Raw genomic sequence first — 25,554 nt, 5'->3', positions numbered from 1 at the left:
AGTGATTCGGGTGCAAATGAGCTCATAACCCAGAATATCCACTGTGTGACTCATCCATCTCTTGCAAGCATTTTCAGTGGTAGGCTTTGAAACTTAGAGCAAAGCAATTTGCAATTGTGTCTAAAACTTGAAAAAGCATGAAGCTGCAGCTGGGTCTGAGAGGTATGAAGATTATTTAAATGTTTCTCTGCATCCCAGAATTGAGACTGAGATTGTTTACCATTTAAAATTAATAGCCAATCAATCAATCCCTGGAGTCAAAAATTCTCATCTTCATCCCAGCCATTTCCTGCCCTATGGCCTTTCTTGAACCTTCTTTCTCTCATCCGCCCCTCAACTTTCCATCTCTTTTTCAAAGAATTGTACTTAAATCACCATTCTCTTGGAGCCTTTGAAAAGAGTATGTTAATGAACTGCTCAACGAGTCTCTGCAGCACCATCTTTGCAACTTGTAGCTTCCAGGACAAAAACTTTCTTCCCTGGTCACCCATTTACAACTTGTAGCCTCCCAGATAATAACTTTAACTTTCTTTCCTGGTCACCCCTTCCCTAAAAGTTTTGCCAGAACTATTAGAATAAAAGTTTCTTGAGGGCAGGGTCTGTCTGCTCTTATCTTTGTATCCCTAGCTCTTTGCACCATATTTGGCAGTGTTTAATAAATGCTCCCATCATTGAATCCATAAGCATTTATTAAGTATTTTACTATGTTATATGTCAGTCACTGGATGTGTAAAGTATAAAACAAAAATAGTATCTGTCCTCAGAGAGCTTACATTTTAATGGGTGTTTTGACATATACACAAATCAGTACTTATAAAGTACTTAATATAGGTGAAAAGTAACCTGCAGGCACCTGTAGCTAGGAGAGTCTCCTTCAAGAGACAAGATTTGAACTGATTCTTGAAAGAATTGAAGAGAATGAAGAGACGGAGCTGGAGAATTTTCCAAACATGGCGGACCATTAGGACAAAGAGATGAAAGGGGATTGATTATATGTGGCAAGTGTGGCTGGGCTACAGAGGACATAATGAGGAATGATGTATTTAGAAGATTTAAATTATAGTCATGAAATATTCCAAATAACAGCTTCAAGTCTGTCAAATGACAGATTCAAATTATCTTACTTTCAAGGTTAAAAAAACAACTGGTTGATTGACTGGGGGGAAGATGTGTTCAGGACTGAACTTTGAAACATCACTGGCACAATGGAAAATGAGCAGGAGAGGGAGAGACTTGTGGCAGAGAGTTTGGTTAGCAGTCTTTTGCAATAGTATGAGCAAGAGGTAAGGAGAAACGGGGCCTGAAATTGTGGCCCTTGGGGACAAATTAACTCGACATTATTTGCATAACATTTTAAGGTTTGCAAAACTTTCCCATATGTTGCCTCCTCTGATCAGACCCTTATAACTACAATGTCCCTGCAATGGCTATAAAGCAGGAGCCATCTAAGGCCTGAGAAATCAGTTACTAAAGCAACCACAGGCAATGATGAGCTGAAAGGTAGAGTCAAAAATCTCCCATTGCTTGAGTTTTATAAGTTGATAATTTGGTATGGCCCCCAAAAGATGTTATAAATATCCAAACGGCCCTTCCAGAAAAAAGGTTCCCCGCCCCTGCTGTAAAAAACATCTCATTACTAGTCTACCTTGGACTAGAGAATCACATTATTAAAAGATCTACCAGACTTCATCCCAGCCAGTGAATGGGCAAATCATTCTGCTTTGTTATGTAAACACTCATCTCAGGATATTAGATAATCAGAGAAAAGAGGAGACTAAGAAGCCCTCCATCCAAATGCCAGCTTCCTGTTTTTCTCTAAGATGTGGGAGGACCCCAGACAGCCTTTCTCCACTTTAGCTGCCCTAATGTCCTGGGGGCAACAACTCACTCAGGTCCCACTTAGAGCTGGCAGGAAGCTCCTCTCCATTCACTTAGCCACTACCCTAATTCAGGTTCCCATAACAAAACTAAGTAAACAGAGAGGGACCTGGCTCTCTTACCATGGAAAGACTGAAAGGAATTTCTCACTTGAGACCTTGTATCATCAGATCTGCGATCCTCTGAAGATTTCCTGGTCTTGAGCAAGGTTTGGCTGGGGTCTTTACTCTCCACGGAGCAAGAAGTATCAAGGGGCTGGTGGCAATATCATTTTATCAGAATTGATCTGTGGGCTGACAAAAAGAAGAAATCAATAGATGTGAGGGAATCCGGAAGGTCATTTCAAATTGAAAAGTGCTGGGAGAGAGGCGAGAAACTGCAAGAGGTAATGAACTGGCAGCATACTCCCACTTAGCACGGGCTACAGTTCCCCTGCCCTGGAGATCAGGGTACATCACCGAGAGTGATTTCGGTGCTATTGGACACCAGCAATGCTTCATCAAACTAACCTCAGTTGGCAAGTGAGCCAAAAGGACTGACTACATGAGCAGATTTTCTGGATATATTCTGGGCAGTGAATAATGCTCAGATGAAGAGTCCTGTTTAGAACATACCACTGTTGTTTTTAAACAAAGTCCAGACAGGATAAAATCACAGAATCACAAAATCACAGATCTCAGAGTTGGAAGAGATCTCAGGGAACAGTTAGTCTTACTCTTGACTTGAAGAATAACTTTCCTTCATAACATCCTCGACAAGTTGTCATGTGGGATGAAGCAAACCTCCTTCCCAATAAAGAAGTGGTGGGTTAAGGGCAAGGAATGAGGAATACTTTGTCAGGCAGGGCCAGTGTGTTGGTTTGTTTTGCTTTGTTACAAATGAGAACGTCATCTAAAAGTGATGTGTTTAAAAAAAAAAAGCATCAGCAAAACTTTGTAAAGGTGGCAAAAATAAATGCTTGAGAATTAAAATTTTTTAAATTATTTTTTAAAATTGAAATTGAAATAAAATAAAATTTTAAAATGTGAGGAAAAAAACTAAGGCCAGGAAGATCAAAGTTCAGAAATATCATATAGAATGTCTAAGGTAGTATCTGAACCTATTTTCCGACCCCAGAGTCATTGTTTTTTCCACTATGCTATATTGCTCTAATAAAAGAAGGAAACAAGGAAAAGATATTGGTATCACTGGACCAGATTGAACATGAAAGGAAGCAAGAAGACTGGAAAGCTTTAAAAATCAAAATAAATAATGAGAAGTTTCGTGAATGGAGATGAGAAGAGGTACCATGGTTAGAGCTGTATTTTAGAAAGATCAAACTGACAGCTGAATTGGGGCTGATGTGAAGTGGGCAGAGACTCGAGGCAGAAAGAGCCATCGATAGATTATTGCAATAGTCCAGTTGATAAGGGCCTACACCAGAATGGTGGCAATGTCAAAGAAAAGAAGGGAGCATATACAAAAGATACCATTTTTTATCTTTTGTAAGGTAAAATACTAGACTTTGTCAAATGGTTGGCCACTAGCTGGGATAAGGGAGAAGAGAGAAGTCCAAGAGGGTGAGGAGAGAGAGGAATCTAGATTGTGAGCCTTCAGTAACTGTGAAGATAGTGGTACTTTTGATACTAATAGAAAAATTAAAAGAGGGAAGGGGTTGGGGGAAAAGTATCATTTGAACATGAATTTAAGATGTCTGCAGGATATCCAATTTGAGCTGTCCAGTAAGCAGTCCCAAATGGACATTGGAGGTCAGAAAAAAGTTTCGAGATGGACAAATAAATCTGAGAATAATTTACATAAAAATTATACTTAAATCCATGGAAAATGAAATCAACAAGTGAAAACCTATAAAGAAAGAAAATGACCAAAGACAGAGACCTGGCAGACACCCACAGATAGTAGGGATAAAATGGATGAAGATCCAGCAAAGAAAACAGAAGAAGAATAAATTGTACAGTTAGCAGAACCAGGGAAAGCAATATTAGGAAAAGTAGGAAGAGGAAGAGAATGAGCATGTTATAAGTGCCTATTATGTATCAGATACTTTGCAAAGTACTTTACAAACATCACATTTAATAACCTGGAGGGAAAAGATTATCAAGAAGAGAAAGGAGATGTACAATGTCAGAATGAAGAAAAGATGATGATTGAGAAAAGGTCAGTAGATTTAGCACTCAAGAGATCATTAATAACTTTGGAGAAAGGGGCAGCTAGGTAGCACAGTGGATAGAGCACCAGCCTTGATGTCAGGAGGACCTGAGTTCAAATCTGATCTCAGACACTTAACTCTTCCTAACTGTGTGATATTGGGCAAGTCACTTAACCCTTTTGCCTTAGCAAAAAAAAAAAAAAAAAAATTGGAGAGAGCTGTTTTAATTGAACATTTCACTTCATCAACTCTTATTTAAGTTTATGATATTGAAAATAACAAGAATCTTTTTCTTACTTTTTTTTTCCAAAAAAAATATGTAATTGTTTATTTTCTTCAGATATATGTAAAAACACTTTTTAGCATTCATTTTTAAAAGTTTGAGTTCCAAATTCTCTCCCTTCTTCTCTCCCCAGCCCTTCTCCTTTTTTGAAAAGGTAAGCAATTTGACATCAGTTATACATGTTTATTAAAGACTCATCTTTTAGCCCCAAAATACTGTCTAGACTCTCTTTTTAAATATCCTTCTCAAATGTCATCTTGCCACCCCTAAACAAATCCTCTGCCCTATAGTTCTTGTCCTCTGATTGGTAACTCCCTCCCAGGACTACAATTATAGAAAGGATCTCACTTATTCCTAAAATTTTCCAAATTCTTCTTTCTTTTCACCTGTCACGTCCCATTCTATCTGGATGCCTTTTCTTACCTCCCCATTTTCTAGCTCACCTTTTTGGGTTCTTTTCCCATTAGAATTTTTTAAGGGAGGCGATTGAGAGTTGTGATCTGCCCAGGGTTACACTGCTAATAACTGTCTGAGGCCAGATTTTAACTCAGGTCCTCCTGACTCCAGACCTGGTGTTCTATCCATTGAACTACCTAGCTGCTGCTCCTCCATTAGAATTTAATGTCATTTGAGGTCAAGAACATCTTGTTTGCTTATATTGTGTATGTAGCACAGTATCTGGCACATTGTTGGTATTATAAAAATCGGCTCACTGTAAGTAAACTCCTGGTGGTAGACCCAGACCATTCAAGTGGGGATTAAGGAGAAAGAAACCCCTTGTTAGAATTCCCTGCAGAACCAACTGAATTTTTAATATAACAAACATTCTAGTAATAAACATAAGTGATAAATATAGGGTATATAGCAAATAGATAGTTTAATCTACCAATGCTTCTCCAACCAATTCTGAGCCTAAGTCAACTTCTTCCTCAGACTTTTTTCACCCACATGACCCCACTGGCCATTATAACCTTCTGTACTATTAATGAAACCATCTATTTATTAATCTGCCTTTAATGCATTCCACATTCATGTTAACATTTAGACTAGCCAATGATGTCATGCCATTGACACATATAGTTCTTACATTCTGATTCTTTCTTCTTGTTCACATCGTCAGAATTTCAGGATGTTATAAGGGTCATTGAGAAAAAAAGAGATACAGCTGTATATCTGAGGTAGCAGGAGAAGGCAGGGTGCTTGTGATTCTCTGGGCCTTTTGAAGGATATCAGGAAGGAAGCTCAGATACAGAACAGGTCGTTTTGAAGCCTGGAAATTCTCCCTGGGAAAAGGAAAATATGATTATAGACAGAGAGCTAATGTTTGTGTTGCATGTTGGGAATTTTAAAATAGATATGGAGTGAATCTGTGGGCAAAGAAAAAGTAAGTCTGAGTGTAGCATAGAAAGACTTGATTATGAGGACTTGAAAGGACTGAGTAGAGAGGAGAAAATTCAGGGTATAAAAAGGCAAGAGAACCTGAGGATTAGACTGTGAATCAGAGAGCAAACGTAGAATCTGCAGTTGTTTTCTGAGAAGGATTGTATGCAGGAAAAACAAGGTGACCTAAATCCTGGTAATCTGTTCAAGAAACTATAGAGTATGCAAGGAGGAGAACAACAGTGATAAGAGAGTGTTGATCACATTTGAACTTAATGTCTTTTAATTAAATGAGAAATTATAAATTTCTACCATTGTGATGAGGGAATCAGTTGTTTGGGACCAGAGGTAAACAGTATGGATGATGAAAAGAGAACTGCACCTCATTAATCTTCTCTTGGTCTCCATTTTTTCATCAGTGAAATGGGACTGATAATAATAATAATTGCATTATATTCTTCAGACTTAGAAGAATGAAATAAGGAATGCATTTTTAAAAAACTTTACATACCTAAAAGTGCTAAATAAATGTTAGTTATAATATAGTATTGTACTTATTATTATTATTATTATTTTTACACAAGGCTGAGGCTTCCTGAATCATCATGAAAAAAGAGTAAGCTTCCCCACAATCCCATTGAAGAGAATCTTGGCCTTGAATTTGTCACATATGAGGAATAGCAGCACGGGATTGCCAAGCATAGAATACTAACTCTAGAATATTTTTAACCCTAGACTACTATATTCTTCACTCTCCAGAGAGAAATTAAGTGGGATATGCTGGAATGTTAGAAAATAAATTCTACGTATCTCTACTATGGGGCAGCTAAGTGGGCCAGTGGATAGAATAGGCCTTAAGTCAGGAAGACCTGATTTCAAATTCAAATTTGACCTCAGACACTTTTTAGCCATGTGATTCTGGGTAAGTCACTCAATTCTATTTGTCTCAAATTTCTCATCTGTAAAATGAGCTAAAAAAGGAAATGACAAATCACTTCAATATCTTTGCCAAGGAAACCCCAAATGGGGTCATGAAGAATCAGACATGACTACAAAGATCGAACAACAATAACAAATTTCCACAACATAAATATTAGAATTTATACCTGACAATGTAAGATATAATGATATAAGGACATATAGAAATATGTCTCAATTATAGCCAAGTACAATCAAAGGAAAATGAACAATTAAAATAATGATTAGATTATATCGTTACTTCAGAGATCTATAAATTTATTGGTGTGGAGAATGTCTAGTAGAAATTTCTAAAGGCAGATTAGAGATTCTAATGTGTGGGTTTAGAAAATTGTCTAATAGCATTGTATTTATGTGGTGTACAAAGTGCTAGACCTGAAATCAGGAAAACTTGAGTTTAGATCCATTCTTAGACACATATTACTATATGATCCTGCTTCTCCTTTCTCATCTGTAAAATGAAGATAATAACAGTCCCTACTTCTTAGGGTTGTTGTGAAGACCAAATGAGATAGTATTTATAAAGTGTTTTGCAAATGAAAGCATTGCATAAATGCTAGCTATTATTAGCATGAAATAACTTGATTTCTTAATTAAAATTCAGCAAGTATTTATTTTTAAAATTTTTATTTTCCTTCATTACACATTAAAAAACAATAATTTTTGTTATATACATATACATTCTTTTTCTTTACATATTTCCTTATGAATCATATTGGGAGAGAAAAATTTGAGCAAAAGGGGAAAACAACGAGAAAGAAGAAAAACAAAAGAGAAAAAAAAGTGAACTGAGCATGTATTGATTTACTTTCAGTCTCCATAGTTCTCTCTTCAGGTGTAGTCGGAGTTTTCCATCCAATGTTTATTAGCATTGCCTTGGATCACTGAACTGCTGAGAAGAACCAATCTGTCATAGTTGATCATTGCATAATCTTGCTATTACTGTGTACAATGTATTCCTGGTTCTGATTGTTTTCCTCAGCATCAATTCATGTAAATCTTTCCAGGCCTTTTCAAAACCAGCTTGTTAATCATTTTTTTGGTAGAACAATTATATTCCATTACTTTAATATACTGTAACTTATTCAGCCATTCCCCATTTGATGGGCATCTGCTCATTTTCCAGTTCTTTGCCACTACAAAAAGAGCTGCCACAAACATTTTTGCACATGCAGGTCCTTTTCCTCTTTTATGATTTCTTTGGAATACCCAGTAATGGCACGGCTGGATTGAAGGCTATGTGTAGTTTGATAGCCTTTTGGACATAGTTCCAAATTGCTCTCTGGAATAATTGGATCATTTCACGACTCCTCCAATAATACACAGTTTTCCCACATCACCTCCAACATTTATCATTTTCTTTTCCTGTCATTTTAGCCAATCTAAGAGGTGTGATGTAGTATTTTAGAGTTATTTTAATTTGCATTTATCTAACTAATAGTGATTTCGAACATTTTTTCATATGACTATAGATGGCTTTAATGTCTTTTTTTTTTAATAACTTTTTATTGATAGAACCCATGCCAGGGTAATTTTTTACAGCTTTATCCCTTGCACTCACTTCTGTTCCGATTTTTCCCCTCCCTCCCTCTACCCCCTCCCCCAGATGGCAAGCAGTCCTTTACATGTTAAATAGGTTACAGTATATCCTAGATACAATATATGTGTGTAGAACCGAACAGTTCTCTTGCTGCACAGGGAGAATTGGATTCAGAAGGTATTAATAACCCGGGAAGAAAAACAAAAATGCAAACAGTTTATATTCATTTCCCAGTGTTCTTTCTTTAGGTGTAGCTGCTTCTGTCCATCCTTGATCAATTGAAACTGAATTAGCTCTCTTTATCGAAGAGATCCACTTCCATCAGAATACATCCTCAAACAGTATCGTTGTTGAGATATATAATGATCTCCTGGTTCTGCTCATTTCACTTAGCATCAATTCATGTAAGTCTCGCCAGTCCTCTCTGTATTCATCCTGCTGGTCATTCCTTACAGAACAATAATATTGATGGCTTTAATTTCTTCATCTGAACATTATCTGTTCGTGTCCTTTTATCAACAGTATTTGTTAAGGGCTTCCTTGATGTTGAGCATAGTGTTGGGCATTGGGGCTATCAAGACAAGAAAGAAGTCCTTGCCCTCAAGAAGCTTGCATTCTACTAGTGTTTTGTCTTGTTTTATTTTTAAATAACTTTTCCAGGGCCCTTTAACTGTTATTAGCCTCATTTTAGAGAGAAGGAAACTGAGACTCCAATTAATTGAATTGCCCATGAACACAGAGTTAGTGGGGACCACAGTCAAGATTTGAATCCCCATCTTTTTTATTCTTTTGCCTAGTACTTTTTTCACTCTATTTCATTGCATTCCATAAGAGAAGAATTTTCCATGGCAATAACATAGCCAAAAAGTGGAATAGGTAGGACTTGAACCCCCCTCATTCTAAAGCTAGCTAGTCCTTAGCATTAAGGCTATGCTTCTGGTTCTCAATGACTTACCAGATAGCTTTCAAGAGTTATTGGGGCCCCCCAAGAATCAGCACCCCGAGACCAATCTGGCTTAATCAGGCTGATCCTCAAGTGAAAGGTATATAAGACATTAATAGGTTATAACTAGAGTCTTCCTATCTTGATGGGGGACCTGATGGTCCACTGCTTAGCATAGTGCCTAGCATATTGTAGGTACTTAATAAATGATAATTGCTTGATTGGTACAATGAAAAGAGTCACAGCTTGGGAGTTGGGGAACAAGGGTTCCCACAGAGAATGAGAGATTCTCATCCTTAAGCCTTGCGATCTATGTGACCTTGGGAAGGTCAAAACCATTAAGGGTTTCAGTTTTCTAATCTGGAGATTGGAATAAGTGATCTTGGAGGTCTAGATCAGTGTTCCTAGGAGCTTACCAGAGTATAGTTCCACTAACATCCCCTTAGGTTAACTTGCTTGCAGTGACCCCATTTTTCATTTCAATGGCTTTCTAACACCACATGGACATCATAAATTTTAGGGATAAGAATACAAGCCAGTAAACCAGTCCCTGCCCTCAAAAGAGATTAAATGCTAATGGAGAAAGACAATATAAAGAGATGAGTTGGAAAAGAGGGTGAGGAGGAAGGGAAGGATGTGCAGATGGGATGGAAGATGGCAGGTGAAGAAGAGGACGAATCTAGAGAATCCAGCCATAAATGAAGTGAAGCATGGCTAGAGTGCTTCCCAAAGTAGCAATTCTACAGAAGTAGGGAAGGAAGGTCTCAGGACAGAAATGTGTCCAGAGTGACAAAATAACATTTGAGAAAGAGACCAAAAAGAGAGTCTAGGCATGAGTTTAGGACCCAGACCAAGGAGTAGTCCTTCATATCCAAAAGCAAGAAGAGAAAGATTTATAAATTTATAAATCTCTGCATAGCTAGAAGGCACTAGCATCTAGTCCCAATCTTCCCTGCCCTCCCATCCCCTCTTTTACAGAGGAGGAAACAGGAAGGCAGAAATGAAGCAACAGAAGGAAAGCAACAGAGCTAAGATTTTTGATGCAGATGCTCTTTCCATTACATTTTGACCCAGGTCCCGTCAACAAGGAGAAGAGGTGAGAGAGAGAAGGGAGAGAAGGACTGACTGTTTTCTCTTTCTAGTCAGAGGGCTACTTTTGTAGCTACATGTCTTGTTAAGCTACAAAGAATCAGGCTGCAATGTTAGGCTACAATGCCACACTATTAGCATCTTGTCAAGAGGAGTAGCCAGCAAAAGATAAAATAGTTTCATGCATCCTTATGACGTGCTAACAGCCATCTTAACAAGGATGGTTTCTTCAGGTTAGGTCATTGTGCTCTCTCTCGCTCCCCCTCTCCTTCCTAATATCTGAATCAGGTCACCCTGAAATGATGCATCTTTTCTATCCTGTTGACTGACAGTTCACCCTGCTGGAAATCAGGCTTTATCTGGCTCTTTCTTCTACCTCCCCACTGTTTTACTTCCCCTTTATCTACTGGGCTCCTCTCAGGATTGACCATCTTTTAATTTTCTCCCTTTATGCCCATGCTTTTCATTCAGTTCCCCAATCTGCTTTGCTGGCTTTTGCTTGCTCAGATATCACAGTAAAATGCAATGTGAGGGTTTCTGGCTACTAGGGACCATGGTTTGCCTAATTAGCAGGTTTCTTTCCTATAATGAAAAAAAAATACTCTAAGGATTGGGTTCTTCAGTTGTCATATCTTCTTGACATCTGCAGGCCATCAGGTCCTGGTTACTCAAAGGTTGGTTACCCAGTTCTGAATTTCTCAAGAACTCTCTGTTGTTTTTTCCTTTCTCTTGGCGCCAGATTCCCCCTCCCCCATTTTAATTAACATCATTACCCAGAAGGTGGGCAGAGTCAATTGCTATAATGAGGAATGTAGAGAGGGAGGAGACTACTATAAACTAAGGTGAAATTGGGAAATTATCTCTAGAATTCCCTTATCCTTGCCAGACTAGTTCCCATTCCAGAGGCAGAGACAAACAGTACAAAGCAGTTATAACAGACAGAAATGCATCCCAAGACTATTTATGTCAGAGTCTATAGTTACTTAGCTTCCATATCCCAGAAATGTAGAGACCCTGAGAACAAGACGCAAGTAGACTGTATCTGTCAAGAAACTTTGCAGGAGTACAAGAGACACTCTTTCTGAGATGTGGCAGTATGTCTCCAATTCACCCTATATATAACTTGAAGGTACATACTTGTTTGCATATTGTCTCTATCATTTGATTGTTAGTCTTTTCTTATATATATCCAACTCTTATCACAGTGCCTGGCATGAAGTAAGTGTTTAATTATTCACTTAATGTAACAAAAAATCATGTATTTCAAATTAGAAAACTTAGATTTGAATCTGCTTCCGTTACATAGTAGGCTTAATGAGGACACTTTTCTGGTCCTAGTTTCCCTATCTGTAAAATACAAATATTAATACTCACATTGCATATGCCTTGGGGTACATATGAGGATCAAATGACAAAATTTATTTGAAGCCCTTTGTAAAGCTGCTTTATAAACGTTAAATCAGCTATTCTTACTGCTGTTATTTCCTTATCCTAGATAATGGAGATTTGACAGAATTCATTCTTTAAAATATAATAAAGACTGTGTAATAACAACAGTTCATCAAAATATATCCCTAGTGGGAGTAACAAAACTATAATAGCATAAGTAAGCATTTACCCTCCCTCTGAGAGATACACAGGTGGTAAAATGAACAAAATCAATGCAGCATTCATCATTGCTACTGACTGACTATGTCTGTTTACCAAAATGGCTACAAAGAGAAAGATCACATCCTTAGAACTGGGGCAGGCTTAGACAGTGCTGACTCTGTGGAGTGAGACACAGAGAGAATTCACTCTTCTGCACAGGGATGGAGAGATACTGAATTGATGACTGTTTTGCATTAGCCCTCTCCTTCTCCCTGGTTGCACTCTCTCTGGCAAAATACAATCTATCTAACATAGGAGCCAAATGAAGCTCCGACTGCTGCTGTATATCTTTTTGATTAAGAGTTTTGTTGACTTTCAGGTAGCAGACAACACAGGTGGGGACTAAAAAAGATGAACTTAAATGGTGAAAAGCCAGATGGAAAGAGATAGCTTCTTGGAGGAATTTTGAATGAGGAAAGTTGGAGAAAGGAGGAAGAATTGAAAGAACAAAGATTCTTGTTCAGTGGGAATATGGAGGGTGGTATGGCAATTAAAACAATACTTCAGACTTGATATTATTTTTTTCCCAAAGAGTCTGAAAACAACTCAGTAGTACCTCATTTGTATTTCAAAAACAACAACAACAACAACACTTCTCCTGATTTAAAATTTATTATTTTAATTACCAACAAATATTAACATTTTATCGAACACAGCTTTGGGAGATATTGTAAAGTGTCAAATAGAAAGAGGTATAAGAATCTCTGCCCTCAAAGAGAGAGCTTAGAGTTTAGATAGGAAAAAAGTGTGTGTATCTGTCTGTGTATATACACACATATACTAGAAAAATGTCATTTTAAAAAACATAAATTTACATTAATTTTTTTTTAATGTCCTTTAAATCATTCAGAAATTATTGTTCCTGAAGATTGGGCTTGGGCAAGCAGTCAAGTATTGGGCGGATAGTTGAGGGCTCATCATCCAAGACATTCAACAATATGTAGAATGTTCAGAGATTGTCCTCTGGATTCTGGTCATTGTATACTTGTGGTATCATATCCCACCCAGCCCTCATTTCTAGCAATTAATATGCTTCTTTGTGGATCAGATGTGTGGTATTATGTTAAGGGTGTTACATTTGGAGGTAGAATGGAGTGTTGAGTTCAGCAGTCTTATCTGGTTGGAAGATATAGTTCATAGAGGGGATTATTGTTATTGTTTGTCCTTCATTCTCAAAGATGACCATGACATCAGGGAGGCGATACTATGACATGCAAAAGAACTGGATTTAAAATAAGGAGGGCTGTGCAAAGTCACTTACCTCATTTTCTCCTCAGGGGTCAATTAGATCCATTGATAAGATATAGATCAAGATGACTGGAATTGATCCTCTCATGAATAATATGGAATATGGAATAAGGCCTAAATGTCTAGCTGAGGAAGTTTGTCTTTATCTTAGATGCAATAGAGAGCCACTGAGAGTACTTGACCAATGTAGTGACCTGGTAAGACCGTGTTTTCAGATTATTTTGGCAGTTGTGTGGAAAATGAATTCAAGAAGAGAGAGAAACTGAAAGTAATAAGATCAATTGGGAGACTACTAAAATAGTCTTGGCAAGAGTTGACAAGAGCCTATATAAGGGCATTTCTCATGAATAGAGAAAAGGGAGAGTTTCAAGAAATGTTGTAGAAATAGAATCAATGATTAGAAATGAGGAGGCAAGGAGAGAAGAGGTTATGAATTTTGAGGTTATAAACCTAAGTAAATATAAGGGTAAGAAATATTCTTAATGGAAAAACAATGATATTTTGAAGAAGGGTTTCACCTCTCCACCAATGGTCATCACACAATGGCAATGCCTCCATCCCTAAAGTTTCCTTCTGTGATTAGTAAATTCTTTCCTGGAATCTTTTTTGAGAAAGCATCTATACCAGCCATATACAGTTTAAACCGGGACCAGCTGATGACTCCCAAGACAATCTTTTAACCTTCTCCATGCCCCTTCCCTCTTACTTTTTGACTCTTTTTTATGCTAACAGAGGCAGCTGGTGTCTCAGTGGATAGAGGACTGAGTCTGAAGTCAGAAAGACCTGAAGTCAAATCTGACTCTAGACACTTCCTAGCTGTTTGCGCCTAAGAAAATCCCTTGACTCTGTTTGCCTTAGTTTTCTCAACCATAAAATGGGGATAATTATAGAACACACCTTTATGGGTTGTTGTGAGAATCAAATGAGATGATATTTGTGCAATCAAAAAATACATGGCAAAGTGCCCGGCATAGAGGCACCATGTAAGTGCTTATTTCCTTCTTCTTCCCCACTAGAATATAAGCTTCTTGAGGGCAAGGAATGGTTCTTTTCCATTTTATTTGTTTCCCTGCCATTTGTACAGTGCCTGGCACATAGTAAAAACTTAATAAATCCTTGGATAATGAGTTCCATTTTCAACATGAAGAGTTTAAGATATTCAGGGGGGTTTCAGAAGCATAACTCAGGAGAGAGATTAGAGCTTGTTAGGTAGATTTGTAATCATCTTCATAGTGATAATGTCTGAGCCCATGGAAAGGTTTGAAATCATCTTTATGAAAAGTAGAGAGAGGGTAAATAAAAGAAAGAGCCTGAGCCAGAGCTCTGGATGGAAGGGAGAGCAGGGGATGAGGGAGTCACCATTACTAAAATAGCAGGAAATAGATGACGATCCACAAAAAATTGGGAGGAGTAATCTGATAAATAGGAGGAAGGCTAGAAAACAATATTGCCATGGAAGTTAAAAGAGAAAAGAGCATTCGGGGAGAATGGGTGATCAAAGTTAGAGACTGAGGTAAAATAACAACAATAATTTATTTTTTAAAATGAAAATGGGACAGCTAAGTGAAGCAATGGACAGAGCACCAGCCCTGAAGTCAGGAGGATGTGAGTTGAAATCTAGCCTCAAACATTTGACATTTACTATCTGTGTGACCCTGGGCATCAGTTAACACCAATAACTCAGAAAAAAATAAATAAAAATGAATGAAGACTATGATAAAGTACTTCAATTTACTTTTCTTTCTTTATTTTTTTTTTCTGAAGCAATTGGGGTCAAATTTGCCCAGGATCACATAGCTGGGAAGTGTTAAGTGTTGGAGACCAGATTTGAACTCAGGGCTGGTGCTCTATCTAGTGCACCACTTAGCTGCCCCGGGTACTTCAATTTAGCAATAAAGAATAATTTGTTAGCATGACCTAGTGGAAGAAACTTCGGATATAAGATCAAGCACTTAGATTTTAATCTTGTATCAGACTCTTACACTGTCCCTTAACCTTTCTGAGCCTTAACTTCCCTACTTGCAACTAGAGATAAAATTCATACTATTTACATCATGAGGCTGTTGTGAGGAAAGCACTCAGGAAACCTTAAAATGTTGTCTAAATGTTAACTGTTACTATTATCATTGGTAACTTTGGAGCGAGCAGTATCAGTAGGGTGGTGGGGTTGGATGCCAGATTGCAAGGGGTTGAGATGTGAGTAGGTGTTGAGGAAGTAGAGACAACAAGTATAGACTATTCTTTCTAGGCAGTGAAATGGAGGAGAAATATAGGATGGCAGCTTGAGGGGGCGGCAGACTAAAGTGAAGGTCTTTTAAGGATGGGGTAAATCTGAGCATGCTTGTAGGCAGCTAGAGAGGAACCAGTAGGAAATAAGATTGAAGATGGGAGAGAGAGAGACAGAGACAGAGAGACAGACAGACACACAGAGATAGAAACAGCAGAGAAAGAGACATAGAGAAGGAGAGAGAGAGAGAAAGAGAGAGAGAGAGAGAGAGAGAGAGAGAGAGAGACAGAGACAGAGACAGAGACAGAGAGATGGAGGGAGGGAGAAAGAGAGGAAGGAAAGCAATGAAAGAGGGAGGGGAGGAGAGAAAGAGGAAGGAAGAGAGAGGAGGAGGGAGGGAAATGAAGAGAGACGGGGGGGGGAGGAAGGAAGAAAAGAGAGGAAAGGAAAGAGAGAGGGAGGAAGAGACGGAGTAAAAGAGAGAGAGGTGGAGTGGGGCAGAGACACAGACAGAAACAAAGACAAAGATAGACCAAGCATAATTGCTAGGCCAAGATCCCACAGGAAGCAAGAAGGCATAGTATCGAGAAAATGAGTACAGAATGAGTCTTGGTAAGAACTTAGAGACTGCAGTAAAAGTGATGGTGAAAATATAGAGAGATTTTTGAGGGGAGGAATAGGAGAGATGAAGCAGCTAGAGGTGAATGATTTATTTTTTTCAGCAAAATTGGAAACAAGGATATTTGCTGAAGGGGAAGTACATCTGTTTGCAGATATGAAGAGAGAAGATTTAGAACTTCTTTAGAGAGATCAATAATCAATCAAGTGTGGCTCAAGCAGCTTAACTCTCATGGTCCCAAATTCATATCATAGTAGAATTCCCATAATCACAATCTTCATTTTGTTTTACCCTAAGAAGTTTTGAATATAGCTTATCTTTTTCTTCTTTAGAAATAGTTCTTTTTATTGGAAGCAACCAAAGCTAAGAAGACACAGAACATAAATATACCACAAAAATACAGGAAAGATTCATAACTGACTCCAAACACAGTCAATAAACCTTTCCCTCTGATAGTTCCCATCATCCTATAGGAAGTTGTCACTCCTAACTTAGAGCTACCCTAGGATTGAGACCATCCCTTCCCCACCTCATGCAAGAGAGCAACTCACCATGTTCACATAGAAGGGACTCATCTGCATGCCCCAGAGTTGATGAAAGCATTCTACCAGTGATATCCTAGGAACCATAGTCTCTAGAGGTTTTCTCAAACAAACAAACAAACAAAAATAGATTAGAAGGAGTCATAATACTTAGGTTCTAACCCAGGATGTGTGTTGTCATGGGAAAATCATTCAACTTCTCAGCCTCAGTTTCCTCATCATGAAAATAATAGCACTGTTTTCACATGGTTATTTTGAGGGTCCAATGAGATGAGATATGTAAAACCATTTTGCAAATCTTAAAATGCAATGTAAATGATAGTTGTTATTGTTGTTGCTACTGAGGGAGCTGCCACCTTGTCAAATGATGGACCAACTGGGACCAGTTTGCTTTGGGATTAGGCAACATACAACTAGGTATTTTTGTTATGCCCACAAGTCTTTACTAAAACACCTTCAGGCAATGTTACAGACCTCTCTGAAAGCCTGCAGATTTTTTCCTCAATTCAAATAATGGTCTCTAATCCCCACCTCCTATGCAAACTAAGGATTCTGGATTATAATCTCTTCTTCCGTAACTAGGGAAGTTTTCTTTTTCAAGAGTGTGCATTTATTTCCCCAATTCTCCCCACAAATTCAACATTTCATACTGAGAAGGTAGAGGGGAAAGATCTTTCTATTTTCCATTATCCCTTCTGTGACTAGCAAAATTACTCTGAGGCTCAGAATGCTCAGAATGTTTCAACATAGCACTAGAAAGGGAGTAGGGAAGGGAATCAAAACTGGCTGTCATTGCTGAGAACTACTACAGGAACAAAGGCTTGAAGTCTTGTTATATACTACCCAAATAAAAAAATTTGAAGTCCCAGCAAATTCTAGCACTATACACTGAACACTTTTAGGGATAGCCTTCATATTTTAAATGATCCATAGGTCATACGTAATAGATATATGCAATATGTAAAAAGGTCACATGTAGTCACACAATATTCTATAACATTTCTGGATCATCTAGAAGATTTATGTTCAATTCAACATACTCATGAATTGCCCACCAAATTTAAGGTACTTATAGTCAGTGTTAGAGGCACCACATATTAAAATGGACACATTAAAAATGAAATGGTCATTGAAGTTCAAGGACCTACCTTCTACTGGAGACTCATCTACAAAAGTAAGAGATTAAAGAATATACAATATATTTCAAAAGGAAGACCGTATTAATAATAGGAGATATCAGGAAAGGTCTTGTTTAGGAGACTTCTTTGAAGGAATATAGGAATTCCATCAGATAGAAGTGAGAAAGGAATGTATTCTAAACATGAGAGTTGATCATATCATTAACAGAGAGAAAAGACAAGGGTTCCAAAGCTGAGCTTTGGAGCACGTCCCCATGACATCCATGGCAAGCTGGAGCAGTATTTTCTTATTTATGTGCCATCGTGCCCCAAATGCAGCATGCTGTTCTGAGTCAGCAAACAACTGTCAACTACCTCAGTGGTGCTGTCATCACAGCCTATAAGCATGCCCAAATCAATAGTCCTTGGTGAAGGACTATAGCCATCACTGTACAGAAGATTTCCAATGACTTGGCAGCCACTGTGGCTACTCAACCTCCTTAAAGTAAAGGACAATGCACTCCCTCCATATATACTCCAATGCAGTTTATTCTTGATTTGGTACTAAAACATACTTAGCACATGACTCTTTTAGTATATCTTGAAGTCTATATCTGCTTTGGTGTTTGTAAAAATCTACACTGAATAGTACTGGAACAGATAGCCAAGATTCATGGAGGTCTACTTTTGCTGTTGTTCATTTCAATTGAATCTGAGACTTCATGACACCATTTGGGGTTTTCTTGGCAACGTGGTGGTGGAGGGGTTTGCCATTTCCTTCTTCAGCTCTTTTTACAAATGAGAAACTGAGACAAACACTGACTTGGTCAAGGTTATACAGCTAAGAAATGTTTAAGGCCAGATTTGAACCCAAAGGATGAGTCTTCCTAACCCCAAGCCCAGCACTCTATCCATTGTCCCACCTAGTTGCCCACGAAGGGCCACATCTTAAAGCAAAAAAGAAAAAGGGTTTTAAAATCCCAATTATCCAAAGTTTAATCTATTACCCAAACAAAATTACCAAGAGTCAGGTAAGGAATCAGACCCTACCTTAAGAGTTGCTTAATAATAAAAGAATGATATAGCAGAGAGGGCTCAGTTGCATCATGAATTTACAATGGATCTGGTCAGCATAATAGTGGGATTGCCTCCAATGTTGTTCAATCATGCAGAAATAAACGCAGAGAAGGTGAATCTTGAGAGCATACCAGGACATGAATAGAAAAAGAACAAGTGAACAAAAGTGTCAAGTAGGGAGGATGATGTAAAGGTGAATTAGTTACTTCTGTGGTCAAAACTGAGGAAGGAAAAGAGAGATCAGGGAAGGAATGATTGACAGAACAGCATGGAGATAGAGTTTGAAAGTTATGAGGACAAAGGAAAAGGAAAGTAGAGGGAAATAGGATCAGAGTTCCCAAGAGGGAGGAAAAATCTGGCTTCACTAAACTAATATCAGGCCTACAAATTCATTGCAGTTTGAATGGACTAAAACTCAACTAGAAGAAATTCTGCACATGGAATAATATACAGATAGTCATATAAAATGCACAAATATACATTACATGTTATGTTATATATAATGCCTATATTATATAGTCAAAGGACATATATTCAAAATATATTAATTCATCACTAATCTTTCTCTATATATGTTATATACTAGGGGCCCTGCTTGAAAGATCTTAGTCTGAATCCCTCAGCCTTTTGGAGTCAGGCAGAGTGGATTTGAATACCACTTCTAATACTCTCTAAAGCTTTTATGACCTTACACAATTCCTTAAACTCTCATTTGTAAAAGTACAAGGTTGGACCAGATGATCTCTAAGGGTTCTTCCACTTGCAAATCTACAATCTTGTGACCTTTGCATTAGAGGATTTGAAAAATAGAAAAAATACAGAACTAAATCTTCAAACCTATTAAATTAAAGCTAATGTTATCTGAGATGTATGTGGTGGAAGAGATGATCTTTTTGTCTTTCCCACCTCGTCTCTGTTTTTCGTTTTTAATGCCAGTGGGTTGAGGAGGGGGAGAAATTATTCCTGGCTGTCGAATCTGATCTTCCTGAATTTGCTCTGCCTATGAAAATGAACAGGCAAATGGGCAAGGGGGCCGATTTCTGTCTGCCTCTGCAAGGGAATCGTTGACATATAAAAATTGCTTCACAGAGTTCCAAGAGTCAAATCTCAGGGGAACATTATATTTCAATATTACAAAGATATATGATTTTATCCCCAGTGAAGGCTTGTAAGCCAATTACTTCTTGGTAGAGACTTTGTGAGTTGCTGTTGCTGAAAAGTCCATTATAATGAGGCAAATCTGATCATGCACTTCTTAGTATAATCTCATATATGAATCTTTTTTCTTCTATCTTTAGGTGAATCCCTGAGGTATTTATCCCACAAAAAACAAAGCTTTCTTGTCCATGTCTTTTTTTTTTTTTTTTTTTTTTTTGATGAGACTACTGGGGGTTAAGTGACTTGCTCAGAGTCCCATAGCTAGTAACTGTCTGAAACCAGATTTGAACTCATTCCCTCCTGACTTCAGGGTTGGTGCTCTATTCACGTACCACCTAGTGCCCATTCTTGTCCATGTCTTTGCACAAATCTTCTCTTCCTTTTCTTTTCTTCCCCTGAAGCAAGTGAAGTTAAGTTACTTGCTCAGGATCACACAGCTAGGAAGTGTTAAATGTCTGAAGCTGGATTTGAACTCAGATACTCCTGATTCAAGCTCTATCCATTGCACCATCTAGCTGCCTCCCAACAAATGCTCTACAGAGAATCTAACCAATGCACTGGAAAGAAGCCTTTGGTTCTTTTAATATTCTGCAGAAATCAGTGCAGCATTTGAGGTGTTCATCTATCATCCTTGACTTATGCTAATAATTGGCTTACCTCCTTTTTTGGATCTATATGCAATATTTCTCCAATCAATTAACAAGCATCCAGGTGGCACAATGGACCGAGTGCTTGTCCTGAAGTTAAGATGATCTGAGTTCAAATACATCTTCAGACACTAGCTCTGTGACCCTGGACAAGTCAGTTTATAATTACCTGCCTCAATTTCCTTAACACTAAAATGAGGATAATAACGTGTCTTCCTCTCAGGGATATTGTAAAGATCAAATGAAATTATATTTGTAAAACATCTGACACATTGTAGGTGCTTAATAAATGTTTCTTCCTTTCTAATTGAGCACCTACCACAGACTTATCCTTGGCTACAACGTACCACTTCTTATATCATATTGATCATTAGTGGTATAGTATGCCCTACCTACAATCTTTCTGTTTCCCTTTAGTTCATCTGCAACCAAGGTTATTCTGAGACTATTATTTGCAACTATGTAATATAACCATAAGAATGTTGGTGTAAAAACCAAAAACAAGCAAAACAAAACAAAACAAAACCTTGAATTTTTATTGTAGGTAACAACTTCAATCCTTGAAAACAAGCAATTTCCAAAATGTGATTTGAACTCTCTTCCTTTTTCCTAATCATCCAATTGCAATCTTCCCTCCCTTTTAAAAAATTAAAGCTTTTTATTTTCAAAATATATGCATGCATAATTTTCAATGTTCACCCTTGCAAAATCTTGTGTTTCAAATTTTTCCCTCTTCTCCCCCACACTTTCCCCCAGATAGAAAGTAATCCAATATATGTTAAATATGTTCAATTCTTCTATACATATTTCCACAAAAATCATGCTATACAAGAAAAATCAGATCAAAAAAGAGAAAGAAAATAAAATGCAAGCAAACAACAACAAAAAGAGTGAAAATACTATGTTGTGATCCACCTTCAGTTCCCACAGTCCTCTTTCTGGATTGCAATCCCTTTTTGAAAGAATCTACTGATAAGTAGACTTGATGCATTGTCATAATCTGATCAATGTACACTTACCTTGTTTTCCAACTCTGTGGATTGCTAAACTAATCTCTTTTGAGCAGCTATAGACCTCACTCACTAAGGAGTTTCAGTAGTGATCTAGGTAAAACTACTAGCAGGAGCAGCTATAAAACTTTACTATCCCTTTTCTATTTGTATTTCTAGTTGAATAAAACAAGTATTTATTCAACACCTGCTAATCCAAGGCATTCTCCTATACTGGAAAGCAAAGACAAAAAGTAGTTCTCATCTTTTAGAAGTCTACATTCTTCTAATGGGGGGGGGGGGGAGGAAGAAGAGGAGGAGGAGAATATATAATATGTACACCAAAAAAGTGGGTAGAAAGTGGTTACTGAATGTGAAAAAAAACACAGTGGAGCAAAGCTAATAAGGATCCCTCTTTCATTCTAATAGCTATGTACAGCAATATTAGGGGAAGTGGACAAATAATTAGGATGACCAGGAAAAATATTTCAGAAGAGAAGAGCCCAGAACTGCAAAGTATTTTGGGGGAAAAGCTAGAGATTCTATGAGAGAACTGGGTGAGGACAGAATGCATCACAAATATAGGGGCAACTTACTTATGCACAAATGGAAGTCAGAAGATGAAATGTTGTCTACAAGACAGTTTAAATAGAATGAAGCACTTAGGAAGAGGAATCATATGGAGCTTCCAAGAAGAGAGTTCTATGCAACTGGAGGGTGTTGTTAGACAAAATTGTTTCCTTCTAAATGTAGCAAGTTTCCAAAAGTCTTAGAGTGGTTTTAAGCCACTAAGGCTTAGGAAAAACTTAGTAAGCACCTACTATGTGTCAGACACTTTACAATTTGATCCTGGCAATAATCCTGGGAGGAGGGAGGTGTATTATTATCTTCATTGAGCCACTTAAGTGTAAAACTTCACTGACTTAAGCCATGCTGATTGCATTTTTAAAAATGAGATAATTCCTCAAAGTTCATTTTTTGAATCGATATTTCCTTAAGAAACACACACTCCCTGATACTTTTTCGATTCCCATAAGCTCCCTTTTTACAGAGGCTAAAGAAATTTGGAAGTTTTAGCTTGAGAGTACGACCCCTTACCTGACAGTCCTAGTCTCTGTGCTTCTGTTCATCTATAAGAAGAAAAAGAGTTTATGAAACACACAATGGGGCCAATAACGACACACGAACGTAAAGCAAAGGCCTTCCCTTCTGGGATTCTAGCTGTACGTTCAAGTTTGTGCGAGAGTCATTCGCTTTTCAGAGAACGAAACAGAGACGCCTCTTCCGTCCCCTAGTACTTCTGCCTGAAGGACCCTCGGGCTAAGTAAGTAGCACCCTGTAATTCCAAGAGACAGCACCAGGCAGCGTATAAATTTGCATCTATTTAGCCAGCTATTTACAGCCCTCTTTACTGCCACCTGCAATAGGAAGTGCCCTAATAATGGCTCGGGAGCGGTTGGCTAGGAAAGGGGAAGCAGGTAGTTCTTTCTCTTCTTTAGGAAGGTTCTGAATTCAGTGACTTCCAGTATGAGTAAATAGGAAACACTATTAGGATGAGAGAGGGAGAAAGAGGATAATGAGAGGGCTCCTCATTAGCTTTGCTCCCCTGTGCCTTTTTCACTCTCAGTGGCCACGAGGAGAAACCTCACTAGGAAACGCTGTTTGTTTTCATAGCTTCACAAGGGTGCAGAAATGCCTTTAGGATTTGATGAAGGCCTACGTTGCTATGGGGGGAGGGGAGTAGGAAAGGGGGGAGTGAAGAGGGGAGGGGGGTATCGAAAGAGGGGAAGGGCGGGGCTATCGTTGATCCCTTGAATTGGCTCTGAATTACAGTCCTCTCGTGCCAGGTCCCTAAAAGGCCAGTCCCGATGCTGTCTCACAGAGTGAACATCTGAACTCTGGTGTAGACTCCGAGGGACAAGCGCTTTGGAAGTAGAGGAGGTGGGCACTGAGGGAAGGAGGAAATGAAGCTCCTGAGTAATGCTTCCTTTCTATCTGGGTTCATACAGAAACTCTCCACCCTGTCCTATACACACACACACACCCCGTCCAGCACTCGCTGCGTAGTGTGGAGTCCAGGACTCTTCTCCCTGGGACTATAAGCTCCTTGAGGGCAGGAATTACTTCTGACCTATTGCCTCGAGAACTCGTGCTCAGCACAAGAGCGAGGCTGATGGCGGGGGGCCAGGAGGTGACTGGGAGCTCAGGAGTAAGTAAGCCGACAGTGGGGCTGCCTCTCGCTGCGAGAGGGACCAGACTTCTGGGAAGGGACAGGGAGCTGTCAATCAGCGAGGGAGCGAGCGCACCAGCACCGGGTGATGTCAGCGGATCAGCTGCTCGTTAACAAAGAAGGGGATATTTACAGGACAAAGTTGCAGCAGCGGCGAGGGTGGCTACTGCGAGACTCCCCGAGCTCGGCAGAGGTCAGGGGAAAGTGGATACGGAGGGCTGAGCTGGCCTTGGGAGAGCCCAGAACTGCAGAAGAAGGAAAAGACATTGGGAAAAAGGCTGGAAGGGGACGGCCGGCCAACTGCTCCTCCTCTTCCTCCTCCTCCTCCTCCAAACTCGCTGGGTTGAACCCAAGCTCTCGCTGAGCAACCGCGGCGGCCCCGAGCTCCCGGAGGAGCAGTAGGAAAAGGGGGAGAAGGGAAGAAGGGAAGCAGCAGCAGCTGCGCGGCCACTCTCAGTCCCCGGTCCCCGACCCCCGGCCCGGAGGAGAGCCTGCGCTGGGCTGGGCTGCGCTCTCCGCCGCCATGGATAGCGACGACGAGATGGTGGAGGAGGCGGTGGAAGGTACCAGTGTTTTTCCGGGGCTGGTGGGGGTGGGGGCTCGGGCACGGGGTGGGAGGGGCTAAGTGGGGAGACCGGAGCCCCCAGGGCATCCAAGAGTTTTCCCCCATCTCCACCTCCCTGCCACCAGCCCGGGGCCGAACTGGCCACTTCCAACCAGAGCAGGTAGAAAGAGCGAACTGCGGCCGCCTGGCATTCGGGAGCCGGCACTGGGCACTGCCCTGTCCGGGGACGCGGGGGACCCCAGACGGCTCACGGGGTGACCGAGGGGAGAGCCGCCAAGAGGCACCCTCCTCTACCCTCTAGCCTAGCTGGTCCGCCGCCTTCTCATGCTTTCAGAGTTGCGAAACCTGCGACTGGCTGCCACCTTTCTCTTCTCCCCCCCCCCCCCCCCTTCCTCCCTGCGATTTTTGGGAGGGGGAAGGGAGGCTGGAGTGAGCAGCCCTAGCGAGCGCCTCTCCTCAGTCCCATCTGGGATGCTGTTTTGCCCCGCATCTCGCCGGTGCCCGAGCCTGCCCCGTCCGGCTCTCGCTCCCGCTGGGCACCCAGAAGCTCTTGGGCTCCGCTATGATGCAAGATGTAGGAGCCGGCACGTGTCCGCCGCCGCCACCGCTCCCCCAGGAGAGACTCGGAAGCACTGCGGGGGAAGAAGCAGCAGCTGCTGAAGGAGCGGTAGGAGGAGGGCAGCTGGGGCTCGGAGGCGCGCTGGGAAGCGCAGAGCAGGTCATCGCTGCCCGCCGGCCAGCCGGGCCCGGGACCTCCTTCGTTCCTCCGCCTTACCTCCGCTTACCCCAGAACGGCAGCGGAAACTCAGCTCAACCTGTCGGCCTCCCCTCCCGGCACTGAGTCATTGCCCCCCGCGGACACGTGCGCGGCCCGACCGCTTGGGCCGCTACTGCAGCAGCTGCTGGGTGACAACTTTCTGAATCGCATGCCTTTGAATGTTCCGGATCTCCCCCAGCTGATCGCACTGGCAGCTCCTCCTGCCAAGCTCCAGAGCGCTCTCTCCCCTGCCTGCTGGTCATTCAATTCCTTCCATTCGGTGGCTCCTCCCCGCTCCCTTTGCCATTAAAAAAAATCGTTCACTTTCTGACGGAAGCTTTGAGAACTTTTACAACATTGAGAATTAGCAAATAATCTTTAAATATCATGGTTTTACCAGCTCCCTTCGTATAACCCGCAGATACTTGGGGAAAATTGTTTGACGATATTTTTAAAGTATGCGCTAAGGGAAACTAATTTCTGTAGG

At 40.1% G+C, this 25,554-nt stretch overlaps 1 protein-coding gene and 1 long non-coding RNA gene across 4 annotated transcripts in view; one reads left to right on the top strand and one right to left on the bottom strand.

The window, feature by feature from the left end:
- The window catches only part of SETD7 (SET domain containing 7, histone lysine methyltransferase), a 151,627-nt gene that overhangs the window by 59,488 nt on the left and 66,585 nt on the right, over nt 1–25,554 (top strand). For 2 of the 3 annotated variants that reach the window (XR_007948359.1, XM_051966149.1), the window contains exon 1: nt 23,283–24,308. The exons of the other annotated variant lie outside the window; for it this stretch is intronic. Coding sequence is in view for 1 of the 2 variants with exons in the window: in XM_051966149.1 (XP_051822109.1) it covers nt 24,269–24,308 (40 nt within the window). In the remaining variant the exon portion in view is untranslated. Of the gene's footprint in view, nt 1–23,282; nt 24,309–25,554 lie in introns of those variants that run through there. 3 annotated transcript variants of the gene reach the window in all.
- LOC127541068 (uncharacterized) lies at nt 1,136–16,692 on the bottom strand. Its single transcript, XR_007948360.1, has 3 exons — nt 16,536–16,692; nt 5,398–5,593; nt 1,136–2,171 (listed from the first exon to the last, which is right to left on the bottom strand). It is a non-coding gene; the product is annotated as an uncharacterized LOC127541068 (long non-coding RNA).

The sequence above is a fragment of the Antechinus flavipes genome, chromosome 6 (genome assembly GCF_016432865.1).
Source record: "Antechinus flavipes isolate AdamAnt ecotype Samford, QLD, Australia chromosome 6, AdamAnt_v2, whole genome shotgun sequence".
In the NCBI taxonomy this organism is placed as follows: domain Eukaryota; kingdom Metazoa; phylum Chordata; class Mammalia; order Dasyuromorphia; family Dasyuridae; genus Antechinus; species Antechinus flavipes.
Note: the sequence above shows the minus strand (reverse complement) of the source record. Positions and strands in the feature narration are given on the sequence as shown.